The sequence below is a fragment of the Orcinus orca genome, chromosome 20 (genome assembly GCF_937001465.1).
Source record: "Orcinus orca chromosome 20, mOrcOrc1.1, whole genome shotgun sequence".
NCBI lineage: Eukaryota > Metazoa > Chordata > Mammalia > Artiodactyla > Delphinidae > Orcinus > Orcinus orca.
In genome coordinates this window covers 19,276,485-19,291,429 of record NC_064578.1, presented here as the reverse complement: position 1 = coordinate 19,291,429, position 14,945 = coordinate 19,276,485, and the positions used below count along the sequence as shown (strand labels likewise).

General features: G+C 37.3%; 1 protein-coding gene across 2 annotated transcripts in view; it reads left to right on the top strand.

The window, feature by feature from the left end:
* Nucleotides 1–14,945, top strand: part of CBFB (core-binding factor subunit beta) — a 60,389-nt gene that overhangs the window by 42,301 nt on the left and 3,143 nt on the right. Inside the window, exon 5 of one of the 2 annotated variants that reach the window (XM_004280876.4) lies at nucleotides 1,809–1,904. In XM_004280876.4, coding sequence (XP_004280924.1) covers nucleotides 1,809–1,904 — 96 coding nt within the window. Of the gene's footprint in view, nucleotides 1–1,808; nucleotides 1,936–14,945 lie in introns of both variants that reach the window. The other variant, XM_004280877.4, reaches the window with a different exon arrangement.

The following is a 14,945-nucleotide window of genomic DNA, read 5'->3' as shown; positions in this document are numbered from 1 at the left end:
TGTTAACAGCAGACCTGTCCTGGTTGATATCTAATCAAATAAGAGAAAGTCCTTGGCATTTGGGAACAGTGTTCTTTTGCAGGTGCCTCTGGCTTATGTAGTACATTCTGAGAATACAGTTGCTATTTATAGTAATGTTTAGTCACGTGTAAATTTTACATGTTCACAAATGCTTATAAAATAATAGCATTTATTGAATGTTGTCAGGTAGTGCACTTAAGCATTTTTATACGTTATCTCATTTAATCTTGAGACGTAAGTATTATTACTACGTGCATTTTACATGTGAGTTTACTGAGGCTTAGAAAATGAAATACCTTGCCCTGGGTCACAGAGCTAGTAAATGCAACATAAGAATGGAGACTTGATCACACCTTTCACTTTTGTTTAAGTTGTAGACCTTGTGTCAGTGAAAATTGCAAGTATCAAACAACCCTACTAACAGAGCCAAATAAAGGATTTATCACACAGAATAAGATATCAACAGTATGCAGTTCAGGCAATTATATTATCAGGGGCTGTGGCTCTTTTCATTTTCCTGCTGTACTATGCTCAGTGTGTGGCAACATCCCCAGTATTATGTTTGCAAGATGGTTGCTGTATCGCTGGTCATTGCATCGGTTCCCAGGAAGAAGGAAAGGTGACATGTCTCTTAAATGACTTTCTCAGAAGGCCCATTCATTGACTTACACTTCTATATCATTGGCTAGAACATAGTTACCTGGCCACCCCTTGCTGTAATGAAACTAGGACAGTGAATATTGACTTTTTTGGCATTGTTTTTGATATTTTAGTTTCTTCAAGTGTGCCATTGAAAATCCTAGTGTTGAGAAGTGCGTGACTGCCGATCACACACTTGAGCATCCTGTGCTGTAGACAATGAGGGAGCCTTAAGTTGGGGAGTATTGTGGTCAGATTGTGCTTTAGAAGGCACGCTCTGATGGCTGTGTTTTGGATTGGGGGATGACAGAATGGAAACAGGAAGAGACTTTGCAGTAATTTGGGTGAAAGATCTTAGGATCCTGAACTAGGAAAATGTAGGAATGAAAAGGAGCCTAAAGATTCAAAAAATAGGAGGTCAGATGGATAGGATTTGGTGGTTGATTGGCTCTATGGAGATGGGGAGAGTGAAGTGTCAAAGGCAGCTCTGGTTCTTGACCAAAATGAGTGAGTAGTGCCACCATCCAGACTAAAGAAGTGTAAAGGGAAAGTTTAAATTGGTTACCTTTTAGACACAAGAAGTTTGAAGTATCTGGGTTTCCTTCAGATCTTTATCCATTAGTTGGGAAAGGATTAGCATAGATATGTTATATGTTACAAATAAATTTTTGTTGATAATATCCCTTGGAATTTTCTTTTTGTTGTCTAGAAGTTTCTAACATTTGTACAGTCGATTATGTTAATATTCTCTTTTATATTTCTGGCTTCAGTGTCATTCTTAGAGCGCCTGGCCTGTCTTATCCCCACACTGTAGAAGTATTTAATAATTTCTTTTTCCTTATACTTCTATGTTTTAAATATTGACTTGATCAGGATTTTACTTTGGTGAAGAGGATGAGGTAAGGACAGAAAGGGAAGAGCATTTTCAGTTGTTAGAATATGACTGAACACGATTACTATTTCCAAGGTGTTATAATAGAACATGAAAATACTGAAGTTTTCTTTTAGAAGTTGCTCTGACTTTTTTTATGGCTTTGATGTTTGAGAAATACTCTGCTGTTCATTTCTTTCAAAAAATAAGACACCCCCCAATTTTTTTTTATTATAAATCAAAATTAAAATATCTATTTCGTATATTCTTATGACAGCAGGAGGATGCATTAGCACAACAGGCCTTTGAAGAGGCCCGGAGAAGGACACGTGAATTTGAAGATAGAGACAGGTCTCATCGGGAGGAAATGGAGGTGAGAGTTTCACAGCTGCTGGCAGTAACTGGTTAGTACTTTCCCCAAAACTCTCAGGCTCTATTTGTCATGTTTGTGCATAATGATTTTAAATAGTTTAGTAGTTCAATGTCTTTCATTTTTTAAAAGTTGTACTCTGTGACTTTGTGTTTATTAAATGTAATTGCTATAAAGAAAGTTAGTCTTAATTTTAAGGTTGTACATGAATTCCTCATTTATTGGTCCTCAAAAAAAATATTTACTATAATAAGGTATATTTTCTATTAATTGATTGATCCAAATATCTTACCTCTTTTTTCTTAATTATCTTTCAGATTATATGTAAAAATTACTTTACGTTATCATAGGATACATATTTTTAGAACATTATTAAACTCTCTGGGAGTAACATTATTTCCCACTTTTCTATAAATATTTGTCTTGATTTTGTAACATAATTTTCAGTCATGTGTATAGTCTCTTCACTAGAGGAAAATTTATTTTCAAACTACTCAAAGAATGCATTAACCTAGACTGTTTTTCTTTTAACCTTTTTATGGTAAAGTACACACCAAATCTACATCAAAAAATATGTAGCTTAATTATTAGAAGGCTAATAACACCCTTATAACCATCCAGGTAAAAAAAATAAAATAAAAATGTAACAGTTACCCCAGTAGCCCCCTCCATGTGTACATCTAATTATGACCTTTTCCCTCCCTTCAAAAGTAATAATTTTCTCAGTTTTTATAGTAATCCCTTCCTTGTGTCTTTTTATAGTTTTATTATCCATGTCTACTTCAGTCTTAAACACTCAAATTTAGTCTTGTCCAGTGTTTAAATTTTATATGACTATCAACGAAATAGAATAATTTCCAGGCATTAAAAAGAGTTCTGGAGATAGGTTGCACAACAGTGTGAATGTGCTTACTTAACACTACTGAACTGTACACTTAAAGGTGGTTAAGATGGTAATTTTTATGTCGGTAGTTTTTCCACATTAAAAAAAATTTTTAAGTCATTGTTACATAGTAGAGAAAATGTTTTTTCATTCACTAGATTATACATACACTATTTAAATTAATATAAAAGTGTGTGTGTGTGTGTGTGTGTGTGTGCGCGCGCGCGCGCGCGCACAAAGACAGTGGTTAAGAGCCCAGACTCTAGAGCCAGATGGCAAGATCTGAATCTGGCTCTGGCACTTTATCACCTCTGACAAATTATTTCACCTTTCTGTGCCTGAGTTTCCTCATCTATAAAATAGGGCTAATTGTGCCTATCTCATAGGGTCATTGTAAGGATTAAATGAGTAAATACATGTGAAAGCACTTTTAGAGAATGTGGCACTGACTAGGTGTCAGCTGATATTATTGGTATTATTTCATATATATTTTTATATATATATATATTTTTTTTTTTTTTTCGCGGTTTGCAGGCCTCTCACTGTTGTGGCCTCTCCCATTGCGGAGCACAGGCTCTGGACACGCAGGTTCAGCAGGCATGTCTCACTGGCCCAGCCGCTCCGCGGCATGTGGGATCTTCCCGGACCAGGGCACGAACCCATGTCCCCTGCATCGGCAGGCGGACTCTCAACCACTGTGCCACCAGGGAAGCCCTCCAATCTTCTTAATCATAATTAGCCCTTCTACTTTGTCTTTTCTAGAGCACTTCTCATTTCTATCATTGTTCTTATTGAACAGGATGTTAAAACAATTATAAAGTTGTCTGTACTCTACCGTAGTGTGATCACCAGTGAAGTGGGGCCCCTGATTTTTTGACCTCCACATTACCCACCACAGTGTTTTGTACATTGCATTTAGTTGTCAAATGGAGAGCTTCAAAAAATAGCTCCTACTCTGCCTGTTTGAAAACTAGAGCCTGTACGTTAAAGTAGAATAATACATGTTAATGGTCTCTGGAAAGATTTTTAAATGTTTACAATTTGTTGGTTTATATTAACTAGGTAATTTATTAAGTAATGAACTCCAACTGTGTTGTGCTAGATTCTGCATTAGGGACCGGGAAATACATAGATGAAAATGCATGGTTTCTGTCCTTGAACATCTATTAGTCTTGAGGGAAAATAGATGTATAAACAGATAATTGCAGTCTGCTTTAGCAGCACCTGTACTTAAAGGGGAACAGTGGCAGTGCAGAGGAAGGAGCACTTACATCTGCCTCTGCCTGGGGGATTCACAGGAGAATATACTTGCAGGGATTTGAAGGAAGAATGTGAGTTTGCCAGCTACACAAGCTGGGGAAAGCATTCTGGACAGAAGGAACAGTGTATGCAAAGAAGTGAAGGAAAAAGAGATCTTGTCATGTCAGAGAACATGATTGGTCAATCTTTCTAAAGCAAGCTAACATGGCTTTAAATGAATATAAGAATTGTTTTATAAAAAGTGCTGTTCAGCTACATTATATTTGAAGAATAACTATTTGACAATTAATGGAACAATTAGTTTTTTTTATATGATTTGCTTTAAATAAAATTATAGATTAGTTGAGGCTAAGAATTGTCTTCTCTAAAATGTTAATTTGATTATTATAAATAATGTTACTTGAAGAAAAACATTTTGGTGTGTGAGTTTATATGTGCATATGTTTGTATTTGTGTATGAACAAAAATATAGTCTGTTGATAAAGGTGTCATAATTTGTTGCTCAGATAGATTGTTTCTAGTGAGTTTTATGTCAGTGATTGAGCACATGGGCTTTGTAGTCAGGCGTAGTTGAGATTCCTGGTGCATTAATTGCTAACCTCTCTTAAGTGCGTTTTCTCATAGAAATTGTTGTGAGAATTAAATGGGAAAGTGCTTATACGGCACTTAGTATGGTGCTTGATATGTGTATGCCTTCAGTAAATAATAGCTCTAAAGTACTTTAACACTAAAAGCTCTACCACAGTGCTGCTTCAAGTTAATTGAATTATCTGGCTAACAAGAACATTGTTTTAGTTCTCTAAAGTGTTTCAGGGCACTTTTCCTGCATTATGACCTAGAGCATAGAGAAAATGGTTAGATTTTCATCAATGATTTAAGATCCATAGTCCCTTATGGCAGTAATTTTAAAAGTTCTCATAGAGAACTGTTATCTGGAAAATTGGGCTGGAATCTGACCCCAGAGCTTGCACTGGCAGTCTCTTAGGGGAGTTTTGGGTATGCATGTCTTTTGGCACTTTGTGCATGTGTATTTTGCTTCTCTTTAAAAAAAAAAATCATGACAGATTCCTAATGTCAGCTTATTTCTTGTAGTTTACCTCCTTTTTCCTAAAAGGAGAACATTGGGGGAAAATGTTGCATTTTTTCCCGTGTAATTCAAACATCTATAAGGGGGTCTTACAAAATATAATTGAACATTGTTTTTATTTGTTTGTTTTTAATTTTGTTTTTTAAAAAGTAACAATTTTATAAAAAATGGTTTTCTTACACTCACCTGGGTAAAATTCTTATTACATTTGAAGAAACTGAGACTCTGAGAAAATTAATTGACTTGATGTCTTTTCAAATAGTTGGTTAATGAAAGGGAGGGTGAAGACTTAAACCATCTTCCTAAGCAGAAGTTCTCCACAAATACAGCCCAGCACTGGGAAAAGAATTTCCACATCACCCATAAAGATGATTAAGTTGAAAAATAAAATCTGCCAGAACCAGAAGAAGTTAGTAACCATTTTGCCTGGAAAAGAAAAAACTGAGGAAGAAAAGAATAATAATGGTTCTACTGGGTGGTCCTGATGACTGACTAGACAAGGGCCAAGGAGCAGTGGTAACTCTTGGGTGGCAGTAACCCAGTAAGTGGTCCTTGGAGGCTTAAGATCCTGGCAGCACAGAGGCTTACGGATGTCCTACCCCTGTTTGGATAACCTCTGAGGCCTCTAGCCCTGACATGCTAAACTTGTGTAACAGTGGTGCTCATGAACATTTAATATGTGTATCTGATTAAGGTTACTCACAGTGGGAAGCAGAACTCCAAGTGGTTTTGGTTTTCCCCAGTGTCTTTTAACCTGAAATCAGTTCTAAAACTCCTTGAGTGATTACTTTTCATTGTTTATCTTTTATACCTTTTGAATTTTGTATCATGTGCATCTGTTACCTATCAAGAAGAGAAAAATTGTTGCTAGTGTTAACACAGAATGATGAAAACAGAAGATTCTAGAACTTGCTATCTGTTTTCTCTGACGTATAGGCAGTTTTTAAAAATGTGAAATCCTGTCTTCGTTTGAAATTTATACAGAACCTTAATGTATAAAATAGCTTAAAGGGGCGCTGCTCTGGGTGAAGCAGGGGTAGGGATTATTCTGGTCCCCCTCTAGAGTCCCTGGAATGTGTCCAGGGAACCCAGTAACTGGCAGAATGTAACTTGAGAACCTTTGAGGTAGTAGATGAGGATGAGGCTGCTAATAAATTGCCCTGGTTTTGAGTCCTAGCTCTACTTGTTGCCATGTGACATTGGGAAAGTTGCTTATCCTCTTGACCCTCATCTGTAAAATGGAGCTAACACCCTACCTCCCAGGGTGCTGCCTGACTCAGTATCTGACATTTAAAATGGAACTCATTGGAAGCTAGTTCCTTCATCCTCTCTTTCTATGCACCTTGGCTCACAACATATCTGGAGTGGCAATAAAGGCAGGCATATCCTAACTGTAGACTCTGAAAGTCAAAGATATGTTGCCAAGCTATTTTATATCCTGGTGTTTGTTTCTTTCTTTCTTTGTTTTTTAACAATAGTGAAGGATCTTGAACTTTTCTGTCTTCTCTTGGGGTTGGGTAGTGACAAGGAGGGGGTACAAAGAGGGAACTTCCCACATTTGGTGATATTATATTTCTTGATCTGGAGGCTAGTTACATGGGTGTGTTCACTTCCTGAAAATTCATCACTCATATATATGATTTGTACACTCTTCTGTACTTTAATAAAAAGTAGACTTTAAAAAAAAAAATCACAGACATTTCTTCTGTAAAGTGCCTGCCTGCCCATTGATATCTGTTGCCACATAGAAGTGGCCCAGTGCCTTTTTACCTGAGAATCTTACCATTATTTAAAACTGTTGACCTGTTATCCATGGCAGTCCTTCAGGTTACACATCTCTATAACTGTAATTCCAGTACCTTACTTTGGGATTTTGTGAAGGAAGATTGAGGCTAATAAGGTACAGACTGAGTGCTTTTGTCATAAATAAGTTGGAAAGATACCTCTGTCATCTGTTTTATAGCAGCTCCTACACACTCTTGGTGTGTCTAGGGACTGCCTTCAGCTTCATTGGCCTCTTAACCTAAAACTGTGGTACAGTACTGTTGGCTCTTAATTCAGCTGCAAGGTGACAGGGTGCTGAAAGAGATTTTCTCTCTGTCATTACCTAGAAAATGCTTTCATTTGATTGGGTTATAAAAGCGTTAGCAAATAAATTGTTATCTTTAATGTCAGAGAATGGGTAAATAATTATTGCTTATTCTGCTATAGGCAGTTTTAAAAGTAAAGTTCAGTAAATCATATGAGAATTTTATGTGGAGACTATTTGGAAATAAAAACAAGCGAAAGACTGTGGTTTTTATATTTGTGTTTTGTATGTTTTTGGAGCCTTCGATTCTGTGTGGTCCAAGAAAAAGAATCACAGCCTCTATTTATTTAAATTCCCACAGACTTCAGTTTTCATATCACTTAACTCTACCAACACTTATTTTTATGTAAGGACAAATGAACATAAATGTCTGTCTCTTCTGGGCCTTCCTGAGGTGTGTTTTAGGTATAGGCAGTAGATGAAAGTGAACCGAGAATATGAACTCAGACTAAGAATGAGAATCGAAAAAAAAAAAAGAATGAGAGGGCTTCCCTGGTGGTGCAGTGGTTAAGAATCCTCCTGCCAATGCAGGGGACATGGGTTCGAGCCCTGGTCCGGGAAGATCCCACATGCCGCGGAGCAGCTAAGCCCGTGTGCTATAACTCTTGAGCCCACATGCCACAACTACTGAAGCCTGTGCACCTAGAGCCCTTGCTCTGCAACAAGAGAAGCCACCACAATGAGAAGCCCACGCACCCCAACGAAGAGTAGCCCCTGCTCTCCACAACTAGAGAAAGCCTGTGCGGAGCAATGAAGACCCAACTCAGCTAAAAATAAATAAATAAATAAATTTATAAAAAAGAAAATCCTATTAAAATATAAAATTTTAAAACAAAACAAAACAAAAAAGAATGAGAATTGGAAGAGGATTAACGAGGACAAGGATTCTAGCTCTGCTGCTCCCATACTAAGAGAAAAACAGGGTCTTGGTTTGGTCTCTATCATAAGAGATGTAGGTTTTATTAAAATTTATTTTGTTTTAACTTTATTTTAGCCTGTAAAAGTTACTCTTATCTGCAGGATGCAGATTTTTTTAACATTTGAGAAGTTCATACAGATAAATTGGGAAGTTAGGAGCAGCTTTGTTGTGATAGCAACAGCATGAATGCTTACTATGTGCCAGGCAGTATATGCTGCAATATTTGTTTTACACTTGATTCTTAAATGCTCTTATAAGATGTATCTCAATTTTGAGGAACTGAGGCTGGAAGAGGATAAGAGGCTTGTATAAGCTCACATTGCTAACTTGGTAGAGCCACCCTAATCCAAGCTGGGAGATGTCAGTTATTTCCACTATCTCTTTTATTTTAAAATGCCACCTTATATTTAAAGTTTTCCTGAAGTTGTATACTTTGTAAGAACTGTATTTTTTTTTTTTCCCTGCGGTACGCGGGCCTCTCCCGCTGCGGAGTATAGGCTCCGGACGTGCAGGCCCAGCGGCCATGGCCCATGGGCCCAGCCGCTCCGCGACACGTAGGATTCTCCGGACCGGGGCACAAACCCGCGTCCCCTGCATCGGCAGGCGGACTCCCAACCACTGCGCTACCAGGGAAGCCCCCGAACTGTATTTTTTGATGTGCCTGTTAGACGAGCTCTTGCAGTCTACTTATCTGACAGGTGTTTATGATTGTCTGCTCACCTTGTTTTTACATTTTTAATGAGTTTGGAGAAATTGCATTCCTTTCTCTCATATTAGGACTTAAAATTTCTACTTTGTGTCTCTTCCAGCCTTAGCAGTCAGGAGAAATATCAGTGATTAGGAGGCTGACATTAATGCTAATTGGAAGTTAAAGGTTCGTCTTTTTAGAGTTGTGAGTTTGTGTTCTCACTGCCACCACCTAACTCTGAAACCTTGGAGGAATCATTTAACATTCTTGGTCTCGGGCCTATCATCTGTAATGTGAGAGTTGAACTAGATCTCTATAAAGTACTGTGCTGCTCTAAAATTCTGTCATGCCATGTTCTGACTTTTAGCCAAGTGTCAAACATAAAGTGATTTGCACATTATCTGGATATAGTATACACTCAATAAATTGGATCTATTTTTAGTTATTAGGGCATTTTCTCATGAAGAGTTTTCTGCAGTTTGATGATCTTGATAATAAAAGAATGGAAATCAACCAGGTTTTATTCATTTTCATTTGGGTAGCCCTGCTCTTGGCTACTTCTGCACAGCCCAGACCAGTAGGGAAAGCTCCAGTATTCGGTGAATATTCTTTGTCTCTTCATTTCGAACACATCCTATGACTGCCATCTAGAAACTGGATTTGCCATGTTTCTGGGTGATGGTATACTGAAAGAAAGAAAATAGGAGTGACTGGTAGTGAGGGGTCTGTAGTAAAATTTATAGATTTTTTTTTTTTTTTTTTTTTTTTTTTGCAGTTCGCAGGCCTCTCACCGCTGCGGCCTCTCCTGCTGCGGAGCACAGGCTCCGGACGCGCAGGCCCAGTGGCCATGGCCCACGGACCCAGCCGCTCCGCGGCATGTGGGATCCTCCCGGACCGGGGCACGAACCCATGCCCCCTGCACCGGCAGGCTGACTCCCAACCACTGCGCCACCAGGGAAGCCCAAATTTCTAGATTTTAATACTTATAAATATTAAAAACAGATTTGTATTCTGAACAGGCTCATGGGTGTCTCCTTTATATTAAAACCCTATTCTGAAATAACTGTTAATAAAAAGTTAAAATCAAGGACCTATGTGGATTGACTGGGGAGAAAGAAACTAGAAATTATGGACTTTATGTTTTTAGAATAACCAAGTTCAGAGAGTTTCTTTGCCATCATCTAGTCTAGTTTGTGACTCATAGAATTCATTCTGAAACATCCAACCTCCATTAGAAAACTGCTACAGTAGAAAGCACTGCTTCCCAAGGCAGCGCATCCAGTTGTTGAATTCCAGTCCTGTGGAAGCTATTTCATTAACCTAAATGTTTCTGTATTTGTCTCCTTCATATGACAGCCCATACATCTTCCTCTCTAGCATTAAATTTCCTCCCAGTCTCCCAGCTCTCTCATTCTTCCCTCTTCTGTTCTCATTCATACTCTTTCAGACTTCCCTTATTTTTTTTAATCTTTGATTCTCCTTCATAGTGTCTTCGTTTACATCTTCCTCATTCCTTCTTTACAATGTAAATAGAAATGAAAAACACAAGTAAATAGCAAAACAACTTTTCTTTCCATGCTTTTACCAAAAATATATTTTAAACAAATAAACCCATGGCAACCTCTGCACAGCCCTGACCAGTAGGGAGAACTCCTGCTGATGACTGTTTTTTTGTCACTTATTTGGAGTCATCCGATTATTAAAATTTGAATATTACTCTTATCCCAAGACAAAAGCTGAAATATTCTTTTCACAAAGTATTACTGGTAGGTTAGTAGTAATTTATAAATGTATAATTAGGATTGATTTTTCTCAGTGTTTCTTCATTGCTCAGCCCCTTTCTAACCTTCATTGACTGAAACCAGATGCTTATATCACCATCTCTAATTTTGCAGAATTGATCAGTCCTTACATTACATTTAACATTGATTCTGTATGGAACATAAATTGTTTTCCTAATGCATATGCATTCCATAGCTCTTTCAGTCTGTACCCATGCAGCATAACATTAACCTGACTAGTTAAATGAAAGGAATGTGCTAAAATTTAGTCAGCATGCAGTCTGCTAATAAATAGTTAAGATTTGCTAGAGAAATATATCACAGTTTATAAGAAAGACCACGGAAGTTAGTGTTGGGTTTTATATGATTTGTTTGAAAGTTAATAAAGCTGTGTCATTTCTGTCTAAACAACATTAACCGTCTTGAGAAATGATGATATAACTGGAGCTTCTGACTAAACATGATTTTACAGTACAGGTGTGACTTGTTAAGCTGTTTCTTTGAAGGTCAAGGATGCTCTTTCTCTAATTGTTTTAGATCTTAACCATTGAAATCAGAACATTTCTATTTTTGGTTAAATTTGTTTCCAAAAACTGACAGATAATGGACAATCAATTGGTGATAATAATACATAATTCCATTTAGCTAAGGATTGCACAGGTAATTGCAGTTAGTCCCAGTTGCTGGCATATAACAGAGGTGGCTAAAACAAGATCCACATGAAAGATGATGGTGGCTTGGACTAGGGTAAGAGTGGTAGAGTCAGTCAGAAGTGGTCAGATTCAGGACATATTTAAATGTAGAGATGTCAGAATTTGCTGTTGGGTGTGAGAGATGCTAAGGGGTTTTTGCCCTAAATAATAACTGGTAAAATGGAGTAGCCTTTATCTAACATAGGAAAACTGTTGCTGAGGGAACTAGATTCTGTATACAAACAGATGTTTGTGCTTGACTGACATTTGTAGTCACTAGAGAACACTTATAGAAGAAAGATGCATTGGAATTTGTGAAAGAGACTGAAAGTAAATATTATGTGTGGATCAAAGGGGGGCACTATGTTCTTTTAAAACTTTATATTAGTAGAGAGTGTCATGCACAGTATGTTTGTTCTTAGATGTTCTCTATTAAGTAATTTGCCATCGTTTAAACAGAAATGTTTATTCTACAGTGAAACTTGAAATCCTCAATGTTTATGATTGTCAAGCCTCTTAATTGTTAAGTATTGTTGTAAAGATACTTCTGAATATATAAGTGCACCAAAGATTCTAATATACTTCCGTTTTTGCTTTTGAGACAATACTTTATCCATAGTAATTCTGAATTTTATTTCTTGAGATAGAGATTCCTAGTTAAAATCCAGTTGGCAGAGATGGAATTCATTGAGACATGAAATTTAGTATTACATTTTTCAGTCACATAATTTATAGGCCATATACTTCTGTGTGACTCAGTTTCTTTATCTGTAAAATGGATAAACAATAGCACCTATGTTATAGGTAGTTGGCAGGGATTAAATTGGTTCGTCCATGGAAATTGCTTAGAACAGTGCCCAGCATATAGTTGGTGCACAATAAATGTCAGCTATTTTTTTAATTTTTATTTATTCATTTATATATATTTTATTGAAGTATAGTTGATTTTTTTTTGCTATTATTGGTGTTAAATTTATTTTTTAAATGTCTTAATATAAAATACAACTTGTTTATTGGAAAAAATAACATTTGGTAACTATCAGTTTCCTAATCTGGTATTGGAATTCCTTTGTTAACTTTTTTTTTTCTGGTTGTCTCACAATAATTTTTTTTTATTGGAGTATAATTGCTTTACAACGTTGCGTTAATTTCTGCTGCACAGCAAAGTGAATCAACCATGTGCATACACACATCCCCTCCCTCCTGTACCTCCTTTCCCCCCACCATGCCACCCAACTAGGCCATCACAGAGCACCAAGCTGAGCTCCCTGTGCTATACAGCAGGTTCCCAGCAGCTATCTGTTTTACACCTGGTAGTGTATTTATGTCAAACCTAATCTCCCAATTCATCCCACCCTCCCCTTCCCACCCTGTGTCCACACGTCCGTTCTCTACATCTGCCTCTCTATTCCTACCCTGCAAATAGGTTCATCTGTACCATTTTTCTAGATTCCACATATATGCATTAATATATGATATTTGTTTTTCTCTTTCTGTCTTGCTTCACTCTGTATGACAGACCCTATGTCCATCCACATCTCTACAAATGACCCAATTTCATTTCTTTTTATGGCTGAGTAATATTCCATTGTATATATGTACCACATCTTCTTTATCCATTCATCTGTTGGTGGACATTTAGTTTGTTTCCATGTCCTGGCTATTATAAATAGTCCTGCAATGAACATCGGGGTATATGTGTCTTTTTTTTTTTTTGGCTGTGTTGGGTCTTGGTTGCTCACGCAGGCTTTCTCTAGTGTGGCGAGCAAGGGCTACTCTTTGTTGCGGTATGCGGGCTTCTCATTGCGGTGGCTTCTCTTGTTGCGGAGCACAGGCTCTAGGCGTGCGGGCTTCAGTAGTTGTGGCCCGCGAGCTCAGTAGTTGTGGCCCGCGGGCTCTAGAGCACAAGCTCAGTAGTTGTGGTGCATGGGCTTAGTTGCTACACAGCATGTGGGATCTTCCCAGACCAGGGCTCGAACCCATGTCCCCTGCATGGGCAGGCAGATTCTTAACCACTGCGCCACCAGGGAAGCCCTATATGTGTCTTTTTGAATTATGGTTTTCTCTGGGTATATGCCCAGTAGTGGGATTGCTGGGTCATATGGTAATTCTATTTTAAGCTTTTTAAGGAACCAACATACTGTTCTCCACAGTGGCTGTATCAATTTACATTCCCACCAACAGTGCAAGAGGGTTCCCTTTTCTCTGCAACCTCTCTAGCATTTATTGTTTGTAAATTTTCTGATGATGGCCATTCTGACTGGTGTGAGGTGATACCTCATTGTAGTTTTGATTTGCATTTCTCTAATAATTAGTGCTGGTGAGCATCTTTTCATTGTTTCTTGGCCATCTGTATGTCTTCTTTGCTGAAATGTCTATTTAGGTCTTCTGCCCATTTTTTGATTGGATTGTTTGTTTTTTTGATACTGAGATGCATGAGCTGTTTATATATTTTGGAGATTAATCCTTTGTTCATTGATTCGTTTGCAAATATTTTCTCCCATTCTGTGGATTGTCTTTTGTCTTGTTTATGGTTTCCTTTGCTGTTCAAAAGCTTTTAAGTTTAATTAGGTCCCATTCACTTATTTTTTTTTTATTTTCATTACACTAGGCAGTGGGTCATAAAAGATCTTGCTGTGATTTATGTCAAAGGATGTTTTTTCCTATGTTTTCCTCTAAGAGTTTTAGTGTCTGGCCTTACATTTAGGTCTTTAATCCATTTTGAGTTTATTTTTGTGTATGGTGTTAGGGAGTGTTCTAATTTCCTCAAAATACTAGCAAACAGAATTCAACAACACATTAAAAAGATCATACAACATGATCAAGTGGGATTTATCCCAGGGATGCAAGGATTCTTCAATATACACAAAACAATCAATGTGATACACCATATTAACAAATTGAAGAATAAAAACCATATGATCATCTCAATAGATGCAGAAAAAGCTTTTGACAAAATTCAACACCTATTTATGATAAAAACTCTCCAGAAAGTGGGCATAGAGGGAACGTACCTCAACATAATACAGGCCGTAGATGACAAACCCACAGCAAACATCATTCTCACTGGTGAAAAACTGAAAGCTTTTCCTCTAAAATCAGGAACAAGACAAGGATATCCACTCTCACCACTATTATTCAACGTAGTATTGGAAGTCCTAGCCACAGCAATCAGAGAAGAAAAAGAAATAAAAGGAATACAAATTGGAGAAGAGGAAATAAAACTGTCACTGTTTGCTAATGACATGATACTATACATAGAAAATCCTAAAGATGCCACCAGAAAACTACTAGAACTAATCAATGAATTTGGTAAGGTTGCAGGATACAAAATTAATGCACAGAAATCTCTGGCATTCCTATACACTAATAACAAAAGATCAGAAAGAGAAATTAAGGAAACAATCCCATTTACCATCACAACGAAAAGAATAAAATACCTAGGAATAAACCTACCTGAGAAGGCAAAAGACCTGTACTCAGAAAACTATAAAACACTGATGAAGAAATCAAAGATGATATAAACAGGTGGAGAAATATACCATGCTCCTGGATTGGAAGAATCAATATTGTGAAAATGACTATACTACCCAAAGCAATCTACAGGTTCAGTGCAATCCCTATCAAATTACCAATGGCATTTTC